General features: G+C 41.7%; 1 protein-coding gene across 1 annotated transcript in view; it reads right to left on the bottom strand.

Annotated features, from left to right (window-relative positions):
• Positions 1-27,446, bottom strand: part of INTS6 (integrator complex subunit 6) — a 1,595,672-nt gene that overhangs the window by 746,872 nt on the left and 821,354 nt on the right. Inside the window, exon 8 of the mRNA XM_044071680.1 lies at positions 4,911-5,063. Within this exon, the coding sequence (XP_043927615.1) occupies positions 4,911-5,063 (153 nt within the window). The remainder of the gene's footprint in view (positions 1-4,910; positions 5,064-27,446) is intronic.

Raw genomic sequence — 27,446 nt, 5'->3', positions numbered from 1 at the left:
GCTAGGAGCAGTCACTGAATCCTCAAATGAATTTGTCATCCTGCAGGACTGTTTGCCCCAAATAAATATTAGTGCCAAAATCATGAACTCAAACTAAATACCAAACAATGCATTTCTGTATCCTTTGGGAAGTCATCTACCTCAGGAAACTACCAATTTGACAATATGCCCCTAAGAGTTGACCCAGTTGTTTGGAGTACTCATGTGGACAGTGACCTAACTTTTGACCAGTGTGTGTCCATTGTTGTAAGAAAGTTCTTCTATACTGCACAGCTTGTAAACAAAGGGATGGTGTCTAGATCTAAGGATGCTGTTGTCCCCCTTCACGCAGCACTCATTAGGCCAATCATTGAATATAATGCCCCCCCCCCCCCCGTATGCATCTGTCCAGACACCTGGAACAACTAAAACTCTCACAGAGATACCTTACTAAAAGGATCCAAGGCCTAAACAACATGTCCTACATGGACAGACCCAAAGCCATGTCTCTATATTCAGCATCCAACAGACTGCTAAGTGGTGACCTGTGTCTGGCATACAAGCCATTCTCTAACCCAGTAATGATGTATTTACTGCACATCAGCAAGTCCAATGGCATCAGAAATATTCAGTCTAGGGACCTAAACCTCTTCTGCAACATCAACAGAATGGTTTGGAGAGACATGTATATCTCACAAAGGATACTGCGGCTCTGGAACAAACTCCCCATCCACACTAAACAAAGTTCATACCTGTCCATATTCAAGCACAACTTAGATCTATGGATGGGAAACAGAAAATATACCCCAGGACTGACCCATGTACTATTAATGGACAGGGGCAGCTCATAACGGCTTTATCCCACACTTGTGTCCCCTCAGATTATCTATGGTATAATCCTAATTATTTTCATTATGGATAGTACATAATTATTGACCATGGGATGGGCAAGGTCGATCTCTAACCAAATGGGAAAAGTTAATTCAAGCACAAAAAGGGAAATGGATAAAAATGGCCTACAAGGGCAGCAAGCCTAGTACTTACCTATGACACAGTGAACATAAAAAATCCAGATATCTACGCACTTATTAAACCAGAGGACAAGAATGAACCATGAACCTTGGAGTTGTGGGGCAAAAGCCTTGTCCTCTGAGCATCTCTGCCACCTGCTGATCATCTCCTCATGTATAAAAGGCAAATTTGAGACACAAAGTGGCAGTGTATATAAGAATATACAGATCTAAACAACATTTGTATTAGGAAGCATATAACTGTCAGAGAGAGAGAGAGAGAGAGATGTTTTCAAAATGAAAGCTGCGACTATACTGGTAAATGCTCCTATCTCCTTCACATAGTCTCTGCACTGAGACCCAAGGGTCACCACTGGTCACTTTCAAACTTTCTGATGAAAAACTTGCAACTCGCGCTGTGTGGATTTTGTCTCTAAGTCACTTTGTTATACATCTTACCACATATGGGTTGATTTTTAAAGCATTTAGGTTTGGTATGATATTAGCATGTGGACTGGTGTCAAAGGTCTTAGCCAGGTTAAGATATGATAAATTCATTGTACAGTCTCCATTAACCCTTTCAAAGAAATTTACCCGATTAAATGCACAAGATCTACACATCAAAAAACAAACTGTTGGGGGTCAAATCTGACAAGTTTCATTACGTGACAGTTTATGAGGTCAGTTTTAATACATCCCATGGCTTTCCAGATAAGGCTCGTAAAGCTGAAAGGTCTGCAATTACCCATGTCAGTTGCAAGGCCAGCATTATTGCAGAGGCATCATCACTGTTGTATTGCTCTCATCAGAGATGAAACTGGTTAGCTAAACACTCTTCAGGGACAGAAATGGCAGCTAAACACAAATTAAACAGTTTAGTATGTTTGCATAGGCATGTTTAACACTATTAATTAAGCAACAAGATATATTATCAGGTCCCATGGAGGAAGAAGTTTTGGACTTGGCTACAACTTTCAGTAAATTATCTTTCGAGATAACTGGGGGGAGTAAGCGATTCAGACATTTCACGGCTTTGAAAATAAGTCTCAGTGGTGAAGATGGCAGTAAATTTGTTTGTAGGTATATTGGCAATGTCATTTGTGTCAGAAAAGGAAGCCCCCTTATGAATAAGCAAAGTGGAGCATTAAATTTTCTTTAGCTTCAGAGGCCAGCCTAAGTTCATCGGCTCCTTTAGCAGATCTGACAGTGTTGCTTATTTTTTTATCATGTTTTTGATACTATCCTTGAGAATATGGGTTTTAGATTTACTGTATAATTTAAGGCGTTTCTCTTATTGAACATTTTTTTCATGGTAGTGGACCCATCGGGTAGTTTGGTTTTGAATTTATCAAGATAGTTGTTTCTGCTATGCATTTTTCTAAATGGTGTAGAATTCCTTAGTAAATCTTTTTCAGTCTACTTATAATAACCTGTTAAACACGCAGGAGTTGAAAAGATGCTGGTCAACAGATGCCAGTCCCGGATTAGTGGACAGCTGAAACCCTGAGTGATAAATCAAGAGAGTGCTACTTTCTGAACCTGTCAAGGAAGTAACAATTCTGCAACCTACTTTTACATAATGGGAGCTACACAGTCTTCTCAAATGATAAATCAGCTTAACCTTTAAAAAGAAGCAACGATGATCTGAAATATAGCCCCCACATTGCAACTTGCAGTCCAACAACCCTGGAGCTGAAACATAAAAGTAGTATGGGTAACCACATTTGCTATCCAAAAAACAACTAACAGATGCTGAACAGGTTCTGCTTTTCCATAGAAGTTTTCTAGGAAATCTGAATCATCTTCTGACTGAAGTGAAATACTTGAAATTGTCTACATCTAAAAAGTCCATGAAAGCAATAAGATGTACTTAACTCCTCTACAGACTCTGAAAAAAGGCAGTTATCATAAAGGAAAAACAATGGAACTGCTATGGTATCTCAATGAAACCTCAGACAGAAACAATATATATATATATATATATATATATATATATATATATATATATATATATATATATATATATATAAAATTTTAGTAGCTGCAGTAAAAAAGCTCAAGACTCCACATGCACTACAAGGCTTTCTAGCTCACGAGGGCATTCAACAGCTTGGTAAGCCTAAGAACCAAATAATGTGCACCTATGATGTTAAACAGCTAATACATTATGCTATTTCACTTTCCTTGATACATTATATTACAAAGTATTTGAAAAATGTCACTGAACTAGATAGTGCTGTTTTGGAGTATAACTTGTTTTTATTCTTTTGTTTATAAATAAGCATCTTGGTACCTTTAGCCTCCCTTGTCTATTTATTTCATCATTACAGCCATCAAAAGAAAATCAGCTACTGTCATTATTTACTTATTTTTTTGCTAAGTTTTATTGTTTCAAATTTCTCCAAATGTTTGGATTTTTTAAAAATACTGCATCAGGAAATGACCCCATTCATACATCAGGGCAGAAGTACAAAAAAATAAAAATCAGCTTTGCTTCATTACTTGATGTTTGTCGACTGTGTTTTCCTCAATACCTGTAATGTACCCAGAACTGCTTCCTTCTGTAGTTCACATGGAGTTACCTGCACTGGCATCATTTTTAAGCATACTTGGAAATTCTTTTCTATTCCCAGTTATTCATACTTCCACTGGAACTATCCGGGTATCCTTATTCCACATTATTTTAGCTTCTGCTTACATGTCTTCAAATTGTATACATTTATATTTTCCAGTAAGCAAAACACTACAGTCATTGGACATGGCTACTTCAATAATTAATGCTGCCTTTGTCCTTTTCTCTTCATCTACAGCATATGGTTTTCTTGCTACTATTTTCATAACAGCTGATGTTGGATGATTGCAGGTGACCACTACTTCACCATTATCAATAATTTTTGTGCTTAATAATCCCAATGTCTTTCAATTCCTTGTATGTTGCAATGTGTGCAAAGTCTTCAATATAAAACTTTCCACATAACTGTGCCTGTCAGTATACATATCCTCACAGTTGTTGTGTCTTTCGGCTTATCCCGGTTAGGGGTCGCCACAGCGGAACTCCAGTCCGCTAATGTTTGGTAGTGGATTTTTACATGCCGAGTTACCAGCCCTGACGCACAACCTTCAACGAAGGCACGCCCATTCACACATGCCTCCACACAGAAGACGCTCTAGCTGAGAATCGAACGGGACAACATCTTACATATCCTCACTGTAAGTGCATTATTTTATCTTGTAACAATATGTGCAATGGTTTCTAATGGTTTCTACTTCTGTAACTTCCATGTAGCTGCAGTCATTTCTCTTCAAAAACTATCGATGAGATGTGGCTCCCAGAAACAGCCACTAGAGAAATTGTACAAGGACAGATGGGTGCTATAAGCATTATTTGCCTAATGTTTTAAACTCCTTAAATGCCATTCCTTTCCCCAATCCATAGCAGCAGTAGCCTACATTAAAGAATCAGTAAAATCCTGAAAAACAAACTCAGAAAAATACAATTCAAGCAGCAAACAGCAAGTTACTTTCTGCTTGCTCCCATCTGGTTCTGATCATGAGCTGTAGCCTTCAGTGCCTTTTCTCTCTCTCAACAAAATAATTAAAATAAAATGGACAACTTCCATTATTCCATCTTCTAGTGACATCTTTATAGTAATTAAAGACACACAGTGAAGCAAGCAATAAGTCTCAGCTTTCCAAATTCACCAACTGCTATGATGGAAATCAGCTACACATCATATATAATGGTCTCCATGAAAGTAGCCCAAAGTTCCATTGCCAGAATGATATGTTTTTTATTTTTTTATTTTATTATAATCCCCTTATGTCCTTAATCAGGAGACAATTAAATAAGGTTTGCAACTCTAGCTACTGGGAGTAGTAAGGGTAACAGTCTAAATGAACAAGAACAAGTACTGCACTTACCTGCCAGCAAACATGGGGTGCCTTTCTCTCCAAGATGAACTGGGTCAGTGGAGATGGCTCTAATTCGTACTTGTCAAATGGAAACTTATCTATAACCATTGGGTCACTGTCGACGCAGGTGAACTTTACAATAGGATGAGCTGTGCGAGGTGGCTAATGAGAGAGAACAAATGACACAATCAGGATCCTGACAAAACTTTCACTGCATGTAGAAAGAGTAGTTGTGTAAAATCTTACCATAACCATAGATGTTCTTCGTTTTCATGTTGCAGTATTCTTGGTGTGGGATTTTCTGCCTCAGGCAACCCGTACATCAGCTCCTAGACAAAAGTTTAGCTTGGCTGTTGCAGTTGCAAGGGACGTCACACGTAGGGTCATAAACCAGGGACCTTAAATGTGACGTCTGCATGCACAGACCTCAGAACTTGAAAGCCCAGCAGGACAGGAGTAAATAGAGTAGCCAATGATGTTAGTCATAGGCTCAAGGAGCCATTTTGTGGTTAAACTGGCCACAGGGAAGGGTATAACCCACAGGAGACCCAAGACAGATCAATAATGAGTGAGAGAGAAAGGATAAGGGGGTTAGGTGGTTGGGAAGGAATACTGCAACATGTAAGAGAAGGACGTTTATGGTTATGGTAAGGTTTTACACAATTATTCTATGTCCTTTGATTGCTATGTTGCAGTATTCTTGGTGTGGGAGAGTACCACAGCTTAGCTAGAAGGAAGAGAGGAGGTAGAAGAAGCTGATTCCACAAAGCCCTGCAGAATTGCTCTGGGAAATCCTGCACATGCTCTGGAAACATTGTCTAACTTGCAGTGTTTGGTGAAAGTGTGAAAGGTGGACCATGTGGCTGCTTCTAGCATGGATGCAGTGTGCAGGCCTTTTTAGAAGGCTTTTGAGGCTGCCACTGCCCTGGTAGAGTGAGCTTTAACTCCCTGTGAGAGTTTTTTGCCATGGTGTGAATAACATAAGCAAATAGTTTTTCTAATCCAACATGCAATGGTTTGTTTGGTGACTGCCTTGCCCAGGGCCCTGTGGTGGAAGGAAACAAACAGCTGACTGGATTTTCTTATGGATTTTGTTTTGTCTAGGTAAAACCTTAGCTGTCTGTGTACATCCAGGGAGTGGAGTATTCTCTCACTTTCATTGATGGGAGAGGGGTAGAAGGTGGGTAGATGAATAGACCACTTTCGGCATACGGGAAGGGTTAGTTCTTAGTGTTAACCTGTCCTTGTGGAAAGTAGTGTATAGAGGGCAGACCATTAGTTGTTGTAATTCAGACACCCTTCTGGCTGAAGTTATGGCCACTAGCGGACTGTCTTCCATGTGCACATATGCAGAGTAGCCGTACTAGCAGGTTCAAATGGAGACTGTTTGTTTTTCCAGGATGAAGCTCATCTCCCAGGATGGTGGGATGGGTTTGCTTGGTGGTCTGATGTGCAGGACCCCTTTTAAGAATAGATTCACATCGAGCCTGGCTAGTAGGGCAGGGTCTAGTGGCAGGCAGGCTGAAATTGCTGAAAGGTTGACTTTCACTGAAGAGTAAGAAGTCCCCCCTTTACTAGCTAACACACACAGGCAAGAACTATGGGGGATCTGCGATGCATGGATCTCTGCCCTTGCCCAGACACCATTTTGAAAATCTCTACAATTTAGCTAAGTAAGATTTTCTTCTAAGAGGTTTCCTGGGCTCCCCTCAGGACTGAAATCACGTACTCAATTTACCCACAGTGTCAGTGACAACATCTGCAAGTGTGGGTGGATGAGGGTTCCCTTTTGTTGTGTCAGAAGGTCCACCTTGTGGGGTAACTTGTGGTGATTACCCTTGGCTAGACTGAGAAGTAGGGGGAACCAGTGCTGTCTTGGCCAGTAGGGGGTCACCAACAAGATTTTTGGTTTGTCTCTCGAGTTTCAGGAGGATGTTTTGAATTAATGGGAAGGGAAGAAAGACATACATAAACTTTTCCTTCCATGAAATGCTGAATGTGTCTACTCTCCAAGCTAGAAAGAAAGTCTGCAGATGTCTGTTCTGGGGGAGGCAAACATCTACTTGAGGTGTGCCCCACTGGTGGACAATATCTAGAAAGACATTCCTGTCCAGAATCCATTTGTGATATGAAGAGGATGTCCTGCTGAGAAGGTCAGCTTGTTTGTTGTCCTGTGTAAGGATGTAGGTTACCTGCAGGAACAAGTTGTGTTGTGAGGCTAGGTCTCAGATTAGTAAGGTTAGTCTGCAAAGGTGGTATGCTTTTGTCCCTCCCTGCTTGTTGAGGTACCACATAACTGTGGTGTTGTCTGTTATTTGGAGAACACCTGGTTGTATGAGTGGAAGGAAAGCTTTCAGTGCCAGAAGGACTGCTGTCATTTCCCTCACGTTGATGTCTTTGCCCTTTAAGGAAGTGTGCCACTTTGCTTGAACCCTGTAGTTTGCCATTGGGGCTCCCCATCCTAGGTCTGAAGCATCTGTATGTATGAACTGGTTTGGGGTGGGTAACTGCAGCAGAAGGCCCAGATTCAGCTGAATTTGCTGAATCCACCATTTTAGCTCTGACTGTAGGCAGGGCAAGAGAACAATTTCTTGCTCTAGAGGATGTTCGTGCTGTGACCATACATTTTTTTTAGATACCACTGTAGCTTTCACATGTGCATTCTGGCTAGTGGTAGCATGGGAATGGTGGCTGCCATTAGGCCCAGGGTTCATAGGAATTGCATTGCAGTTATTTGCTGGGTCTGCAGAAGGGCTTTGAAGTGGGAGGACAGGGAGCTAACCTTGTCCTGGGGAAGAAAGGCTTTCATTGTCTGTTTTGATCCTGCAACCCAGAAATGCTTTTTCTTGTTGTGGAGTCAAGGAGGATTTTGGGAAGTTGAGGGTGAACCCCAGTTTTTGGACTAGGCACATGGTGAACTCTAGATGGACTAACAGGGTTTCCTTGCAGTCTGCTAAGATCAAGATGTCGTCCGGGTAGGGGTAAATCTGACTCTCCTGCTTTCTGCAATAGGCTATGACAGATGCCAGGCATTTTGTGAACACTCTGGGAGCAGTGGACAAACAAAAGGGCAATGCAGTAAATTGGAAGTGAGAAGAGGGTCCTGAAAAGAGTAATAATTTCCTGTAGGAAGGTTGAATAGGTATGTGCAAATAGGCTTCTTTCAGGTCGAGTGTGGCCATGAAAGCCTGGGCTGGTATAAGAGGGAGCAAATCTTGTAGGGACAACATTCTGAAGATGGGAACTTTTAAAAATAGGTTTAAGAAGAAAAAGTCTAGAATGGGTTTCCATTGTCCATCTTATTTAGGGACCAGAAACAGTCTTGAATAGAAGCCTTTTCCTTCCTGCTCTGGAGGGGACAGGTTCTATTGTACCCAAGTTCAGAAGGTCTTTCAGAATCTGTGGGAAAAGGTGTATCTGATTTTTATTGGGGGGGTGCCCCTTAAGGGTGGCCTTTCTTTCCAGGACAGGAAGTATCCTTTCTGAATAATAGCCAGAGCCCATTTGTCTGTGGTGATGGTTTTCCAAAAGGAGAGGCAGTGGGAGAGGTGGGCAAAAAGAGGGAGGTGGGCAAGGCAGTCACTCATCGTTGGGGCCTCCTCTATCTTGAAAGGGCTGTCTGGAGGGGGCTGAGAAACAGCTGGCTTGGAAGGGGTTTGTCTTGTGGCCCCTCTTCTGTGCCTGGAAGAGGTAGGTCCAGCTGGGGCAGGGTTTCTTCTGATAAAGGTGGCTTTGGCAGGGTAATTCCTGTAATAATTGGGAATAGGAGACACCAGAAGATGCTTGACGTCTTGCAATTTCTTACTCTTTTCCTGCAGATTTTTGAATAGGTCTGCTGACTGCTTTCCAAAAAAGAAGTTATGGTCCAGAGGAACATCTAAGATTTTAGACTTGAAGTCTTCTGGTAAGTGTTGCAGACGTAGCCAGAAATATACAGTGGCAGATGCTTCAGATCACGCAGAGGCCTCTGCAGCATCATAACTACATTTAATGGAATGTATGGCTACTTGGGCAGCCAGAGACAGTTTGGAAGAGATGTCAGATTTAGTGGGGCAGTCTGGAGTAGCAGCCAGCAGAGTGGAGGCATGAGAGACCAGGTCCAGAGCATATTTGGTCATATGGGTTTGATAGCTGATGGCTCTAAAGGCTAATGTGGAAGAGATGTAAACCTTCTTTCCACTTCTATCCATTGTTTTGCTATCTTTGTCTGTAGGTAAGAGAGAGGCAGATATAATCAGTCTGGATTGTTTATCTGGTGAAATGGCAATCACAGCAGGCTCTGCCAGGGGTGGTCTGACTACAAATTTCTGGTCTTCAGGCACCTTGTTGAAGCGGTCTGGCCTCTTAGGGGCAGGTGGCTGAGAATTTGGTGTCTTAGATGCTGTGGAAAAGGCATCTAAATAGGCAGGCATGACAGGTGGAATGGCAGAAGGGGAGGGAGATTCCACTTGTAATAATTCAAAATACCTTTTTTTGAGCATCAGTCATGTGAGAGGTGTCCCATTTGAAGTATTCCTTCATTTTGGTTATAGTCTCAACAAAGGTGATATCCTCTGGAGGGGAGTCCCTGTCAATGGATTTCATCTGGGGAATAGTACTCTTGAGAGGCTATTTGGGAGGTGTAAGATATTGATTCATCAGAAGATAAATAACAGGTCTCTTGCTCTTCTTCTCTATCTTGTGAAGTAGGTAATGGAAGAGAGGAGACAGAGGCAGGCCTAGGGCTGAGGAGAGGAACAGTAGATGGAGAAGAGGCTGAGGGCCTAAGGGCCATAAAGGCCTGCATGAAAGATGAGGTGAAGGACTGCCAATCAGGTACGCCTTCAGCAGGTGTAGCCAGATGTTTGGGGGGAAGTCTTAGGCGTAGGCCTGGCTATGGGTAGTTGTGTCAGGAGGAGGCATCCCGGTCGGAGGCCCAACTGTGTTAGGTTCCCCCTTGACCTCAGCGGCAGCTGATGTCTGGGTTAGCTCCATGGACATGCTTGTTGTCAACTGCGAAGTGGCCTTCTCGAACGTTGTAAAAGTTGATGGATCTGTCTGACTCCCTCAATTCCTAAATCGGTAGCTGGCGGGGCATCCGAAAGTAGATAGGCAGTGGAAGAGGGCCTAGGAATTTTGGCCTTCTTTCGCGGAGGTTCATTCGGGGCTTCCAAAATGGGATCCATCCTAAGTAATAATTTTTAAAGTCGTTGGTTTTCTAGGTAAAGATTAAGTGCAGCCAGATGGCTGCGTAGGGTCTTAGGAATGAAGCAGTGGCAGATAGAGCAAGCGGTGTGATCATGCTCTCTCGACCTAGGCAAAAAATGCAGTGGTCGTGCGTATCTTTATGGGGTATATGGTGTCTGCATTGACATTTGCCCTTTTTTGCTGACATCGGCTAAAGTTTACTACAACAAACCAAGCTTTAGTTAAAGGTCAAAGAAGAAAAAACCCCAATGGGATACTTCGCTTTTAAACATCTTGTGGTGAAGGAGCAAAGCACATGATGTGACGATCATCTGTGGCTGAAAAGTTCTGAGGTCTGTGCGTGCAGATGTCACATTTAAGGTCCTGGTTTATGGCCCTATGTGTGACGTCCCACGCAACTGCAACAGCCAAGCTGAAGCTTTGGTATAGGAGCCGACGTACTATATACTGACACAGAAAACTCCACACCAAGAATACTGCAACATAGGAATAGAAGAACATCATACAGAATACTGGTTTTGTACTTGTGACGAACCACAACATGTAACCGTAAGTTCAAGATGTCAGTGATTCTCAGAAATACCCCTGGTTCCTCAGTGGGTTCCCAACAGGCACTATGCATAACAAATGATGCAAAATATTAATTTGTGTTGTAAGTACAGCAAAATCACACACAAAACTTTCAACCGTGTATACTGCATTCTTAAAATGTAGCTGCAAAAAGGTTGCCGTACAGTAACCATCATCTTTCTGACAAATACTCAGCTCTGCTGTCACATCAAGTTTTTAAATAAATAAATAAAACAAAAAATAAACACATGGCTGCTGCTCTTTTTCCAAGGGAGATAAAGCCAAATAATTTTATCATTTTACTATTTATTTGGTCAAGAATGAATTTTATTGCAAAGGTTTGCTAGTAGTTATAATGCCTGATTTCCTTACAGAATAGACAATACTGTAACTATCTTGCTGTTTTAAGTCTTTAAAACTGACAGCAATGATGGCATAAACATGAACTCTGAAAATTGTTTATCAAAGTCTTTATAAACAGCACAATGAAATGGTGCTGGATAAACTCATTAAACGTTAAATTTTTGCAGACTTTCAGAAGCCTCTTGGAACACATCTGAATCACATTAACTAGATAAAAGGATTTGTGCCTCTACCATGAGGGATAGGATAACCCTCTCTTTCCCTAGTTAGTAGCTTCCGTGTGGTAGAAGCAAGCTGCTATCATGTAATTCAACTCTACTGTCTTCTCTCTCTCTGCTTTTTTTTTTTAGAATTTCTCCTTTACCAAAACTTAAAAAAAAATAGTAGACAGCTGCATTTACCACACAAGATCTGCACTACCAACATCCCACCAACTGTCCAGGAAATAAACATCTCACTAACCCAAATATAGTCTGAAAATGTAACTATATACTAGATGTGGCAGACATATCTCTGAACAGTAGTACACCAATATTAAACAAGCATATGTCAATATCATTCATGTAACTACTAATTAAACGGTTTGAAGAACAGGGATGCTGTTTATCATGAATAAAAAACGAAAAATGAATTACAATAATTAATAGCATTCCAAAAAATTAATACTATTAGCTCCACTAAATTTGTCCATAGGCTGGCCTCTGAAGACAGACATGAAAATAAATTCCTCATTGGCTATACTAGAAAAAGTACAGTTGTGTACACTTACCATAAATGTAGATGTTCGAGTGTATTCACTGTTGCAGTCATTACATTGGGTAATCCTGCTGGCAGGTTGCCCTCAGTCGGCCTGAATTCCAAAGTCTTGGGTCCTGCGTCGGCTGTTGTCAGGTTGTCAGGGGTATAAAAGAAGCAGCCGACGCCATTTTCTTCAGTTTTTCTTGCCCCAGATGTCAGGTGCCCCCAAAAAGGGTAGTCAAAATTTATATCTATATATAAAATTACATGCAGCAATATAAACTTTACCTTCATCCACAAGCAAATACACCACATAGGTTAAGATAGGTTCCATCAGAAGAAAGGGGGGGATGGTGGGTGGGTAACCTGGACTGCAACAGTGAATACACTCGAACATCTACATCTAAGGTAAGTGTACACAACTGCACTATGTTCTTCGTGTTTCACTGTTGCAGTCATTACATTTGGGTAGATTCCCAAAGCTATGGTTGGGAGGCTGGAGCTAAACAGCATTAGGAGCAGCTATGAGATCCTGCAGAACTGCAGTGGCAAAGCCTGCCCTGGATTTAGAGTAGAGTGACAAATGATAGTGCTTGGTAAAGGTGTGCACTGAACTCCAAGTAGCTGCCTCTAAAATGTCCTTGGTTGGTACTCCCCTGAGAAAGGCTGCTGAAGTGGCTGCAGCTCTGGTGGAATGTGGCCTATTGCCCTTAGGCACTGGCTTGCCATGGTATAAGTAGCAGAAACAAATGCAGTGGCCTATCCATTTTGAAATAGTCTGCTTTGAGATAGCCTTTCCTTGTGATCCTGCAGCATATGCCACTAGTAAATGCTCTGCCTTTCTGAAAATTTTGGTTCTGTCCAAGTAGAATCTAAGCTGTCTGTGTACGCCCAAAGAATGCAGAATTCTTTCCCCCTTGTTCTGTGGATTTGGATAAAAAGTTGGTAGATGAATGGTTTGATTAAGAGCCACACTGGACACCACTTTAGGCATAAATGTTGGGTTTGTCCTCAGGAAGACCCTGTCTAGATAAAAAATGATAAAAGGTTCCACAGCCATGAGTGCCTGTAGCTCTGAAACTCGTCTTGTAGAAGTTATTGCTAGGAGCAAAGCTGTTTTCCAAGATAAAAACTTTATATCAGCAGTAGCAGCTGGCTCAAAAGGAGGCAGGGTGAGTTTTTCCAAGACATAGTTGAGGTCCCATGCAGGCACTGGTGATCTCCTTGGAGGCCTTAAATGTTTGGCTCCTCTGAGGTACTGTTTTAATAAGGGATGAGAAAAGATTGGTGGCTCTGCATTGTAATGAGCTGAAACGGCAGAGGCATGAATTTTAATAGATGAGAAAGATAGGCCTTTGTCCAGCATCTCAGTTAAGTATTGTATTATTTGAGGAATATTTGGCAGAGCTGTATCTGTTCCTTGTGCCTGGTTCCAAGCACAGAATCTCTTCCATTTTCCAGCATAAGATTTTCTAGTACCAGGCCTTCTGGCTTCCAAAATGACATCCATCACAGCTTTGCTGAGAGGTGTGTTTTGTATGACTACATTATCCGCCATGCTGCCAGGTTTAAAGTCCTGAGCTGGCTATGCAGTATCTGATTGTTTTGCTGGGACAGTAGATGCGGTACTTGAGGCAGGGTCCAAGCTGGGCATTGAGACAAGTTCCTTAATATTGGATACCAATGCTGGCGGGGCCAGTCTGATGCAATCAGTATCATCTTTGGCTTCTCCTGTCTGACCTTTAGGAGTACCTTGGGGAGGAGAGGCAGAGGGGGAAAGGCATATACTGATAGGTTTTTCCAGCTGAAGGATAGGGCGTCCACTTTCCATGCTTGTCTGTGATAAATCCTTGTGCAGAATCTCTTTAGTTGGTAGTTGTGAGGGGAGGCAAATAGATCTATGTCCGGGCATCCCCATTTCCTTGTTATCATGCTGAAGACTTGTGGATCCAGCTGACACTCGTGGGGATCCATGAGGTTTCTGCTTAATTCGTCTGCCAGAGTATTTTTCCTTCCTGGCAGGAATTGTGCCTGCAGATGTACTTGGTAAGTCAATGCTGTGTCCCACAAAGTCATGGCTAGTCTGCAAAGGTGGTAAGAATGTGTGCCCCCCTGCTTGTTTATATACCACATGTCTGTGGTGTTGTCTGTCTTTATCAGTAGTTGTCCTGGTTGAAGTAGGTCCTTGAAGGCTGTCAGGGCATTTTGAACAGCTAGCATCTCTTTTAGATTGATATGTAGATGCATTTGGTTTGAGGCCCATGTTCCCTGAATGCATCTTCCTGCCATGTGGGCCCCCCAGGCATAATCTGATGCATCCGTTGTTAGTGTTTGCCTGGCTGGGGGTAATGTGAATGGCTGTCCCTTGTTTTGGTGACAAGCCTTTGCCCACCATTGAAACTCCTGTTGCAGGCAGGGAATGAGAGTAATTATAGTTTCCAGGCTGTGGCAATGTTGAATCCAAACACTTTTTAGGTACCATTGAAGTTTCCTCATATGCAGTCTTGCATATGGAATTAGTATGATGCAGGATGCCATGAAGCCCAAAGCCTGCAGAATTTTTCTTGCAGATAACTGGGCCTTTTTTGCTAACATTTTGAAGCAGGTAGTCAGTTGTCTTTGTTTGTCTGGCGTGAGATAAGCCATCTGGGCAGTTGTATTTAAGCTTGCACCCAGGAATATTATCTCTTGAGAGGGTACTAGTTTTGATTTCTTTTCATTGACTGTGTACCCTAGGCATGTTAGAAGTTTTTTCACAAACACCAGATGCTGTAGAAGGATGTCCTTGCTCTCTGCTTAAATTAGACAGTCGTCCAAGTAAGGATATATCTGTATTCCTCTTTGTCTGCAGAATGCAATTACTGGTGCCAGGCACTTTGTAAAGACCCTGGGCACAGTAGATAAGCCAAAGGGCAGTGCAAAGAATTGGTAATGCATTGAGCCAGCCTTGAATCTGAGGTATCTTCTGCATATTTGTCTGATTGGGACATGCACTTATGCCTCTTTTAGGTCTAAAGTTACAAGCCAAGCGTTCTTGCCCAGCATGGGCAGTAGCTGCTGCAAAGTCAACATTTTGAATTTTGGTATATCCAGGAATGTATTCAGAATCGATAGGTCCAGTATTGGCCAACAGGCCTTGTCCTTTTTGGGTACCAAGAACAGTCGAGTAAAATCCTTGTCCCCGCTCTTGCTCTGGCACTTGTTGAATGGCCCCTCATGTCCATGAGGGATGAGACTTGTTTTTGTGCCACTGCCCACTGATTTTTTTGGCAGATCTGGCCAGCCATTTGCCTTTGGCAGGGTATGGAAATGGAACTTGAAGCCTTGAGACATGATATTTAGAACCCACTTGTCCTGGATTATAATATGCCAATTTTGAGAAAAAAGCGCTAATTTTCCCCCTAAGGGTGCTGCCAGGAAATAAGTGCTTGGTGCAGGCAGGGGGAAGTCATTGGGACTGTTTCCTATAAGGTTGTGATTTGTCTTCTCCACTTTTGGAGGTAGAAGCACCCCATTGCTTTGACCTGTATGAACCTTGTGCCTGAGATCTGCCTCTAGGGAGTCTGGGTCTGCCCCTTTGAGGTCTGTTCGACACAGGAAAGGACCACTTCTTTGTTGACCAGTGTCTACTAAACCTAGGTGGCTGTACTTGTAAGAAATCTTTGACCGTTTACACAGCTTTAGCCTTGTCCTCCATTTTCTTTAACACCTCTTCTGCCTTAACACCAAACAAAGAATCATGCTGTAAAGGTGCATCTAATAATTTAACTTTAACATGATCAGGCATATTTTATTCCTTTAACCAAGCATGCCTTCTAATTACAGAACCTGTAACTGAGGCCCTGCAGGAGGCCTCTAAATAATCAAAACTACATTGCAAAGTATGCTTTCCAACTTGTTCAGCTGCATGCAATATTATATATCATGCATTTCCTTGTTTTCTGCTCATTCAGAGTTTAACAACATTTGCTGTTTAAGCAATGCCAAGACATGTTGCTGATATTTGTGCATATGAAACTGACAGTTTAAGGCCCTTATAGCCAAGGTAGCGGATGTGTAAATCTTTTTTCCCCATCTATCCAGTGCCCTAGAATCCCTGTCAGAAGGGGTAGGGTTTTTTGCAGAGGTAGCCTTAACTCCACGGGACCCTGAGAAATAGTTTCTGGATCTGCAGCAGGGTTTTTAAAAAGGGATTTATGTGAGTCAGGAACCCTGTAATATCTGTCAGGCTTAAAAAGAGCTGGAGGTAAGGAGTCAGGGATAAGGCTAGACTCCGAAAACACATCATCTACAATGTCTAACACAGGAGGGATGGCTAGTGGGTTGTGCTGAGGTAGTAACAGGAAATCCCTGAGCCTCTTTTTAGATTCTGAAAAATCTTGGCTCTCCCAGTGGAAATGCTCCATCATGGTATGTAAGGTTTCCCCAAAAGAATAGTCCTCAGGAGGAGAATCTGAAGGTATGGATTCTTCAGCATCAGAATCCTCATAGGGGTAAAAGAATATTCCTGATCAGTAGAGGAATCAGAAGAAATGGAAAGCTGATCTGAAGAGTCATAGTCTTTCCTAACCCTCCTATCAGGAGGGGGATGGGAACCCCTGATCAAGGTAATCAAGTCTTCAGCCATTTTGAGCATCTGTTTTTTGGGGCCGGAGGCCTGTCCATGTGGCTCTTGAGGTTGCTTCTTTGAAGGTGCTTTAGTCTTTGCCTTTGAAGTCGGTTTAATGTATAGATGTTTGGGTCTGAATACACGATCAGAAGCCGGTGCCTGCTCAGTGGCTCCAGACCCATCTGAAGGATTAGCGTCCGAGGCTCCAATACCTTGAGTTTCCAGCGGCATGGCCAACTCCACGTGGAAGTCGGTAGCGGCCTGCGACTCTAAAGTAGCGGTCGTCAGGGGCTGCGAAAGCGCCTCACTAAGAACAGCAAACCTGCGACTGGCTTAGAAGAAGCTTCATCGTCGGTTTTGGGCATCGGCTGTCTTTCTTTTTCTTTGCGTTTTTTGTGAACTCCGGTAGTCGGATGGCTTTCCAATGACATTTCTGGATAATTAAATCTGCGTCCAAAGTAGTTTAAAGCAAAATCATACCGATGCTTAACAGTGCGTTGGTTAAATCTAGCACAAAACTGACAACCCAGAAAATTATGATCAGGGCCTAGGCAAGGAATACAGTAAGAATGCAAGTCCTTATGAGGTATTTGCTTCCCACAAGAAATGCAATTATTAACTTTTTCTGACATCGGTTCTGGAGCAAGAAGAAAGTTTCCCCAATGGGGTACTTAGCTTTATAGTAGACTTCTGATCTGAAATTCAAACTCGAAAATCTCAGGAGTCGGCCGACCGGCACTTGTGAACTGCTTCTGCTTCGGGCACCGTGCGGCAAGAAAGACTGAAGAAAATGGATCAGCTGCTTCTTTTTATACCCCTGACGACCTGACGTCAGGGAAGGGGCGACGACAGCAGACGCAGGACCCAAGACTTTGGAATTCAGGCCGACTGAGGGCAACCTGCCAGCAGGATTACCCAAATGTAATGACTGCAACAGTGAAACACGAAGAACATCTAAGAAACAATACCCATCAATGTTCTGAACTTATTCATAAGGACACTTCCTAATAGAAACTGCCAATATCCTTGCAAACAAATTTTAGTGAAAGTTTCACACCCAAGACTTCTATCTAAAGTCCTAAAATATCTGAATCCCCGTTGTATCCCCGAAGTCTCAAAACAACCCACTAAGGTGTAGTGGGTCCAAAAACAAAACAGTGTAAGAAACGTCTCTGTGTGGAAGATTTTCAGTCCATATATTTCTAGTTAATCACTGTATATAAAGGATTTTCGACTGGACACAGACTGCCTGCCTTGCTTGGATTACTTTCGAATACTTAGTAATGCTGTACAATTATATATTTTCTATTACTACTTTTTGTTTTGTTTTGACTTAAGATGAGTTTACGTTCGCTATTTCTACTACTATTGTCTGATCTGATTAATATACTGTGATTAACTAGAAATATATGGACTGAAAATCTTCCACACAGAGAAGTTTCTTACACTGTTTTGAAATATCTGAATCCTTTACTCTCCCAATTATCTCTAAAGATCATTTAATAAAATTGTTGATCAAGACTACAAATACATCCCCCATGGGACTGGACAATATTCCTGGTTGCTTAATTAATTGTGTTAACATGTCCTTGCAGATGCAACCCTTAAACTGTTTAACTTAAGTTTAGCTACTGATTTGGTCTCTGATGAGTGGCACACTGCACCGATGATTTTACATAATGTTGGCCTTACAACTGACCCTGGTAATTACAGACCTATCAATCCTTACAAACATCATCTGCGCAGCCATGGAATATATTATAAATAACTTCACAACCCACGATATCAAGAATCTTATCAGACTTGATTCCCAACAGTTTGGCTTTGTGAAGGGTAGATCCTTGTCTATTGAATCTGGTAACTTTCTTCAAAAGGGTTATGAAGACTGTAGGAGGCTGTGCAGTACACACAGTGTATTGCGACCTGGCCAAGGCTTTCGACACCAATTTCCTATGCTGGCATCATACAGAAAGCTAAACCCTTTAAAAATTGCAGTACACACCGTGTATTGTGACCTGGCCAAAGCATTCTACTCCAATTTCCCATGCTGGCATCATACAGAAAGCTAAATGCTTTAAAAATTGACCCATATGTAGTAACACGGATAACAAACTGGCTAAAAGACAGATGTCATACAGTGTGAGTTGAAAACGCCTCATCAGAAAGTATGAAAGTGTCCTACAGGGTTTGATGCTGGGACCTCTCCTTTTCAGCATTTACTTATCAGGTCTCCAAGCAGTGAGTATAAGACCGCTGGCTAACAAGTTTGCAAACACCTCCAAACTGTTGGTTAAGTTACCTTATGACACCTAAACCCTCTAGAATTAACTGTCCCTTAGTAAAGTTTTGGTGTGCTAAAAATTTTTGGTAAACATCCCCCCATCATAATACATATGCACAACATACCAATACAAAGCAAAAATATAGTTAGGGACCTCATAACTTAGTTTGACAACTCCATCTCTTTTGACCATCATGTGACAATGGTTGTCAGGAACTAATTGCTAAAGGAATATCATCAAGGTCTAAAGATGTTATCACTTGCTTATACTCAGCACTGATCAGACTAGTTATCAAATACAATGCTCCTTTTGAGTTGTACCTCACTAAAAATTTCAAACAATTAGAAAGACCCCAAAGTTTCCAACAGATTGCAGACCTAAAGTCACTAAGATACCAAAAAGGGATAGAAGTTCTATCCTTTTATTGAGTGTCTTACAGACTTTTGAGGAGACCTGGTTGTCCCGAACCTCCTGTTTCTACGCAAGTCCAATATCTCCATCAGTATTAAAGCTGGGGACACAAACATTCACTAACAGATAAATAAAACATGGTGGAGGGACAGATTTATAATTCAGCACCTCCCAAACATCTGGAGTAAATGTTCTCTACATGTTAAGCAGTGCAACTCAATATCTTCCTTAAACTATAACCTAGATAACTGGATGTGTACTTATGAATTTACTCTAGGATTGACTGGTATGGCCCTTCTGGAGAAAGGAGGTGGAGCATGAAGGATGGTACTGTTAAAGGCTTGAATGGTCATAAGACTTAGTGGCCCTGGAATTTCTATGTGCGCATCATAACATTCCATCTGTGTTGTCCATTTTCATTCTTCCTCAACTGATGGGTTCGGATCCATAACTCTCAACTGGGAAACATCAAAAATCTGGTCAAAGGCCTATGAAAAATAGGTACAAATCTGCTTGCTGATTAACAAAGTTTGAATACGGAACTGTGGGATATCAACTTTCAAATGCAAACTGAAGAACAGACAGCCAAAATATGCCCCCAGACCCTGTAGTAAATGGTAACCATTTTTTTGAAATGTGTAGCAATGATGTTCACTATGAAGGGAGAAGATGATAAACTTTAGGATTTTGTTTTTGGTAACTTGCAATATGTGGGTTTTGTGGTAAAAGTAGGGCATTTACTGGTAGGCAATATTCTAATCTAACCAAATGAATATTATAGTTTGTTAGGACCTCCAAAAGTCATTCTCCATGGCCTACTGATCAGTGGCATAGCTAGAGTTTGTGTCGTCAGTGGCGTAGCTAGAGTTTGTGTCGCCTGGGGCTGTCTTTCCATTTGCCACACTTCCCGCCTTATAAAATCATGGTTGAATACCCAGCCTCCCTGCAGCCATTCCAATGTCCCATTACCTGGCTATTTCACCTGATTTACCACAAACACTGTAATATGCATACTGCTTTACTTCTACAATGATTATTTGGATTTCATTTAAAACTTTTATTTTGCATTTTATAGCACAAACACTAATATACATATGCTAAACAAAGCAATACAATCTCACAGTGAAAACAGACTTCGCATTAAAACTTCTCTGCCCTTGAAACTCACATTCATTGAAACAGCACTGAAACCCACATTCAAAGAAAATGCATCTGGCCAGTGGCGGATAAAGATTACCCTTGGGCTGTTTTCAAATCATAGGCCCCTTGCACACGAAACATACATGTGTTCTTTGATACACCTCCCTGAGTGTATTAAGTTATACTGCTTGTATAATACAGCACACTTGTTAAGAGCGAGTTTTAAATTTATTGTTTTGAACATTTTTCCAGTAAGCAATGAAACAAAATGCCATGAACCAGTAATGACAAAACTACCCAATTCAGAACATTCCCACCATAAAAGTCTACTCAAACTTCTACAATCCACCACTACCCGTAAATATGCACAATCTCTGCAGAAGTAAATGTCATCTAAATAATTCCACATTAAAGAGATCTGTAACTAATGAAGAGGTTGCTGCTAGCAAAAAAACGTTATATTTCATTGTTTCATCTACAAATAAAGTGCCTGTTGCCCTTAAAGAATAAATAGCATATGTTACATTAAAAAAATAAGCTAGTAATAATGCAATAGGGAATGGATGGCAAATTGATAACAGGTTCATAGTTACTAGGCATCTCTCTGCCAAAGAGGACATTCTCAGGACTGCAGCATCCACCCCCTTTAAAAGTACAACACAGTACAGTAGCATCCACCCCCTTTAAAAGTACAACACAGTACAGTATCAGCAATCTATCAACATACTGTAGGAGTAGAACCCACAGCCTTCTGCATCAAAAGCAAGTATTCTACCTGCTGTGCTACTAACAACAAACCCAAAATAAACTGCACCCTGAAGAACTACGCAGCACAACAAATCTAATAAAAGCTAAAATTTATCAGGGGGGGGGCAAAGGCCCAAAACCAAGAATGTATTTTAAACATTGTTTGTATAATGTTAGAAAAGTTGCTAGAATAAAATATTTTGTATTACCATGCGTTTCCTGAAAGATAAGAAGACTGAAACTTAAATGGCTATCATTATTTAGCTAATTCAGATCTCACTGCTTTGGCAGAAAACCACAAATTTTAAGAGTAGCAGACCAGAAGCATGAGGCAAACATTCCAGACATTCTGTAAACTTTTTGACAGTTGAAGACTATCAGACACACACACACACACACACACACACACACACACACACACACACACACACACACACACTGAGCAGAGTACAAATCTCCCTTAAGAACGAGCAGAGTACAAAAACCCCTTAAGAACGAGCAGGGATGCAGAGTACAAATCCCCCTTAAAAACGAGCAGGGATGCAGAATACAAATCCCCCTTAAGAACGAGCAGGGATGAAGAATACAAATCCCCCTTAAAAACGAGCAGGGATGCAAAGTCCAAATCCCTCTTAAGAACGAGCAGGGATGCAGGGTACAAATCCCCTTAGGAATGAGCAGGGATGCAAGGTACAAATCCCCCTTAAGAACGAGCAGCTTGGAGCATACACACCAAAACCCCTTAAGAACGAGCAGCTTGGAGCAGAAATGGACACACAAAATCCACCAAGAAATTGCTCTTTAAACAAGTTTGAATAATATTTGTTATAGAACCAGTTTCAATCATAAAGTCAGAAAATATATTAGTCGGATTTATGTTACATGTTAGATTATTTGTTACATTATATGTTATATAGTCTACTATAAGCAGATCCTGCCATCAAAATTAAATAACTCTAAAAAGGAATGCACAAACTGCAGTAACATCGCTACAACTAGTATTCTTTTCTAGTTAAACATCATCATCCTGTGAACAAGGTATTGTACACACCTGGTTTTAGTTTGGGCTAAAATATTTATTGATCACCATCATATCCCTCTTACAGCTCTAAAACAGTAGACTCCATCTTCAATAGATTGGAAAACAGTACTTCTACATCTAGAAAAAACTCTCAAAATCGCAGGACTTCAATTTCAGATTTACCATATTGTTTGTTTTCTAAGCATTTAAACACAAATCAAAGTGAAGCAATAAAGGAAAATTACACAATAACTTAAATAAGCATATTACAAATCATGGAAGATTACTTCAAAGTTAGAGCTCTGAGTACAAAGTTATAAAATAAGCAAAAAAACCCAGCAGCATAAATTAACAGCAATGGTGGATCAAACGAGACCACCACTAATTAACTGAAACTATTAATGGTAATCCAAGCAGTGGCCCCAGGTTAGAAGTCTAAAGACAAAAAATAAATTGTACCAATTGTTGCAAACTCCGAAGGACCGAAAATCAAACAAAAAGTATCCACTGGCAGTACAGTCAAACAAAGTTAAAATTTTATATCAGTGTTCCAGAAAACAACCACAATGTACACTCCAAAAGGTCTGGGATATAACAGCAGAATCACTGGGAGACATCAATAACTTTATCTCATGAGTCCAAATCACAAAAGGTGGACAAATAGACAAATTAATTGCCTCCATAACTACACAGCACCACAATGTCCAGACAGCACAATGCCTCAATATATTCAGAATGCAAACCTACAGAAAAAACCTTGACATCTCAGACGTGGACTGCAACAAACACTGTAATAGACTATAGACAGGCAGCAGCTGCTCCAGTAAGCAAAATTATAGTTAAAAGGAATCACTAAGCCAAATTAAGTAACATGGCGGGCAATCATTAATTTCAATTACTGTTCATCTGTCAGCATTCAGTCATTGCTTCTGAAGATCATGCTTGTTGGTCAATATTTTGCTTAGAATAATTATGGTCAAAGAAAACTTTTTTACCTTTAACATTACATTTTTTGCCTGGCAATCCCCTTAAGAACGAGCGGCTTGGAGCAGAAATGCACACACACCAAATCACCTTAAGAACGAGCTGCTTGGAGCATTACAGCACAAATCTCCCATTTCTGTCAGACAATACCTGGAGGGGGCACAAATGTGCTGAAGAGCAAAATCTGTTTCCCTCGCACATTAAGAACTAAGCACAGTACAAATCTTCCCCATAAAAATGAGCACATTGCAAATCAGCACACACCCCCCTTAAATGCAGTACAGTACAAATGTGCCGAAATACAATTTCGCTAAGTACAAAATCTGCCGTTTCACAATACCTGTGGCCCGTCTGCAGCAAGTTAAATAAGGCAGAATTAACAGCCAAGTACAGTTTTACGATACTGGATTTGCAGCAAGTTAAATAAGACGAGCACAGTACAAATCAGCACACCCCCCTTAAAATGCAGCATAGTACAAATGTGCTGAAAAGCCATTTCTAAACAGAATTAAGAGCCAAGTGCAGTTTCACAATACATGGAGGGATCTGCAGCAAGTGAAATAAGACAACGAGGCCGAGCACAGTACAAATCAGCACACCCCCCTTAAAATGCAGCACAGTACAAACGTGCCGAAAATTCATTTCTCAACAGAATTAAGAGCAACTTAAATAAGACACCAAGCACAGTAGAAATACAAATCAACCCCCCCCCCTTAAAATGCAGCACAGTACAAATTTGTCGAAAAGCCGTTTCTCATCTCAACAGAATTAAGAGCTAAGTACAGTTTCACAATACCTGGAGGGATCAGACTGCAGCAAGTTAAATAAAACAGAATTAAGAGCAAAGTATAAATCTGCCGTTTCACAATACCTGAAGGAATGTGCTGTGCACGAACACGGACCAATCTGCTCTACTCTGCAGCAGATTAAATTATGGTGCTCACTGCTCAGCATTCTGACAGGTTGTCAGGCTGCCTTGTGAAACTGACGTCATCGCGCACGCCCTGCATGTGATGACGTCAGGAACAGAATAGTCAAAAAAAAAACCCTGGGAAATTAAAGGAGCCACTTGGGAAATTGTGGCACCCAATATTTTGCCCCAGAAACCAGTATTTACTGAGGAATTTGGTATGGTTGAGAGTTATGTTCGGATCTAAGACTCAGGTCTGACTCAGCTGCTTCTACCAGATCTTCGGATCCAAAACTCTCAAGCTCCTACCTTTACCCATAATTCCCCATCAACCTAACACACCTCATATTGAGTTTGCTGCCCCTAGATATAAAGGGACTACATGTTAAAGAAGTTAACAAATGCAGAAAGGAAAAAGGAAGCTGGAGCTCAAACAAGGAAAGTACAGTTGTGTACCTACCATAAATGTAGATGTTTGAGTGTATTCACTGTTGCAGTCATTACTCTTGGGTTATCCTGCTGGCAGGCTACCCGCAGTCGGCCTGAATTCCAAAGTCCTGGTCTGGCATCAGTTACTGTCACCTCTTCCCTGACGTCAGTGTGCCAGGGGAATAAAAGTTGCAGCCAACGCCATTTTCTTCAGTTTTTCTTGCCCCAGATGTCAGGTGCCCCCAAAAGGGTAGGCTAAATATATTATGTCAATAAACATATATGCAGTAAAGACACATTTCCTTCATCTACCAGCAAATACACCACATAGGTTGTACAGAATAGAGAAGTACAGATAAGCCCCAGCAAAAGAAAGGGGGGACGGTGGGAGGGTAACCTGGACTGCAACAGTGAAGACACTTGAACATCTACATTTATGGTAGGTACACAACTGTACTATGTTCACTGTGTTTCACTGTTGCAGTCATTACTCTTGGGTTGAATCCCAAAGCAGAGGATGGGTGGCTGTGCTAAATAGGATTAGGAGAGGCTATGACGCCCTGCAGAACTGCAGTGGCAAAGCCTGCTCTGGATTTAGAGTAAAGAGGTAAGTGGTAGTGCTTTGTAAAAGTGTGCACTGAACTCCAAGTTGCAGCCTCTAAGATGTCTTTGGTTGGTACTCCTCTGAGGAAGGCTGCTGAAGTGGCTGCTACTCTGGTAGAATGAGGCCTAATGCCTTTAGGCTCTGATTTGCCATGCTGAGAATAGCAGAAACGGATGCAATGACCTATCCATTTAGAAATAGTCTGTTTTGAGATAGCCTTTCCTTGTGATCCTGCAGCATATGACACTAAAAGTTGCTCAGTCTTTCTGAAAGCTTTAGTTCTGTCCAAGTAGAAGCGTAGCTGCCTGTGTATGTCCAAAGAATGCAGAATTTTCTCACCCTTGTTCTGCGGGTTTGGATAAAAGGTAGGCAAGTGAATGGTTTGGTTGAGGGCCACACTGGGCACTACCTTAGGCATAAATGTTGGCTTTGTCCTCAGAGAAACCCTGTCTGGATGAAAAATGATAAAAGGCTCCACATCCATGAGTGCTTGTAACTCCGAGACTTGTCTTGCAGAGGTTATTGCTATGAGCAGAGCTGTTTTCTAGGATAAGAATTTTATATCTGATGTAGAAGCTGGCTCAAAAGGAGGCAGTGTGAGTTTTTGCAAGACATAATTGAGGTCCCATGCCGGAATTGGTGCTCTCCTTGGAGGCCTGATGTTTTTGGCCCCTCTTAGGTACTGCCTTATTAAAGGATGAGAAAAGATAGGTGGTTCTGTATTGTAATGGGCTGAAATGGCAGAGGCATGAATTTTAATTGATGAAAAAGAAAGGCCTTTGTCCAGCATCTCAGTTAGGTATTGTAAAATCTGAGGAATGTTTGGTACATACGTGTCAATGCCTTGTTCCTGGTTCCAAGCACAGAATCTCATCCATTTTTCTGCATAAGATTTTCTGGTACTGGGCCTCCTGGCCTCCAAGATAACATCCATAACAGCTTTTGAAAGAGGAGTGTTCTGAATGGCTACATTATCTGCCATGCTGCCAGATTTAAGGTTCTAAGCTGGCTGTGCAGGATCTGATTGTTTTGTTAGGTCAGCAAGTGAGAAGTCTGAGGCAATATCCATGCTGGACCTTGAGACAAGCTTTTTAGGATTGGGTACCAGTGCTGGCGTGGCCAGTCTGGCGCAATCAGTATCATTTTTGGCTTCTCTTATCTGACCTTTAGGAGTACCTTGGGAAGGAGAGGCAGAGGAGGAAAGGCATATACTGTTAGCTTTTTCCAGCTGAAGGATGGGGCGTTCACTCTCCATGCTTGTTTGTGATAAATTCTTGTGCAACATCTCTGTAATTGGCAGTTGTGAGGGGAGGCAAACAGATCTATTTCTGGGCATCCCCATTTTCTTTTCATGCTGAAGACTTGTGGATCCAGTTTCCACTCGTGGGGATCCGTGAGGTTTCTGCTTAGTTCGTCTGCCAGAGTATTTGTTTTTCCTGGCAGGAATTGTGCTTGCAGGTGAACCTGATAAGTCAATGCTGTGTCAAGGTCATTGCTTGTCTGCAGAGGGGGTAGGAATGTGTGCCTCCCTGCTTGTTTATGTACCACATGACCGTAGTATTGTCCGTCTTTATCAGTAGCTGTCCTTGATGAAGTAGATCCTTGATAGCTGTCAGGGCATTCTGAACAGCTAGCATCTCTTTTTGACTGATATGAAGATGCATCTGGCTTGCAGGCCATGTGCCCTGAACACATTTTCCTGCCATATGGGTCCCCCAGACATAATCTGATGCATCCGTTGTCAGTGTCTGTCTGGCTGTGGGTAAAGTGAATGGCAGACCCTTGTTGTGGTGACAGGCCTGTGCCCACCATCAAAACTCCTGTTGCAGGCAGGGAATGAGGGTAATTACTGTCTCCAGTCTGTGGCAATGCTGAGTCCAAACACCTTTTAGATACCATTGTAGTTTCCTCATATGCAGTCTGGCATATGGAATTAGTAGAATGCAGGATGCCATGAAGCCCAAGGCCTGAAGGATTTTCCTTGCAGATAACTGGGCATTTGTTGCCAACTTTTGAAAGTAAGAAGTCAGTTGTCTTTGTTTGCCTGGCGTGAGATAAGCCATCTGGGCAGTTGTATTTAAGCTTGCACCCAGGAATATTATCTCTTGAGAGGGTACTAGTTTTGATTTCTTTTTGTTTACTGTGTACCCTAGGCAAATTAGTAATCTTTTTACAAATGCCAGATGCTTTAGAAGAATATCTTTGTTCTCTGCTTGAATAAGGCAGTCGTCCAAGTAGGGAAATATTTGAATTCCTCTTTGTCTGCAGAATGCAATTACTGGTGCCAGGCATTTTGTGAAGACCCTGGGTGCAGTAGATAAGCCAAAGGGCAGTGCAGAGAATTGGTAGTGCATTGAGCCAGCTATGAATCTGAGGTATCTTCTGCAAGATTGTCTGATTGGGACACGCAGGTATGCCTCTTTTAGGTCCAAAGTTACGAGCCAAGCCTTCTTACCCAGCATGGGCAGTAGCTGCTGTACAGTCAACATCTTGAATTTTGGAACTTCCAGAAACGTGTTTAGTATAGACAGGTCCAGTATTGGTCTCCAG

The sequence above is a fragment of the Protopterus annectens genome, chromosome 5.part0 (genome assembly GCF_019279795.1).
Source record: "Protopterus annectens isolate FY-2018-M chromosome 5.part0, PAN1.0, whole genome shotgun sequence".
Lineage (NCBI taxonomy): Eukaryota > Metazoa > Chordata > Ceratodontiformes > Protopteridae > Protopterus > Protopterus annectens.
The sequence above is the reverse complement of the archived record's forward strand: the minus strand, read 5'-3'. Positions and strand labels throughout refer to the sequence as shown.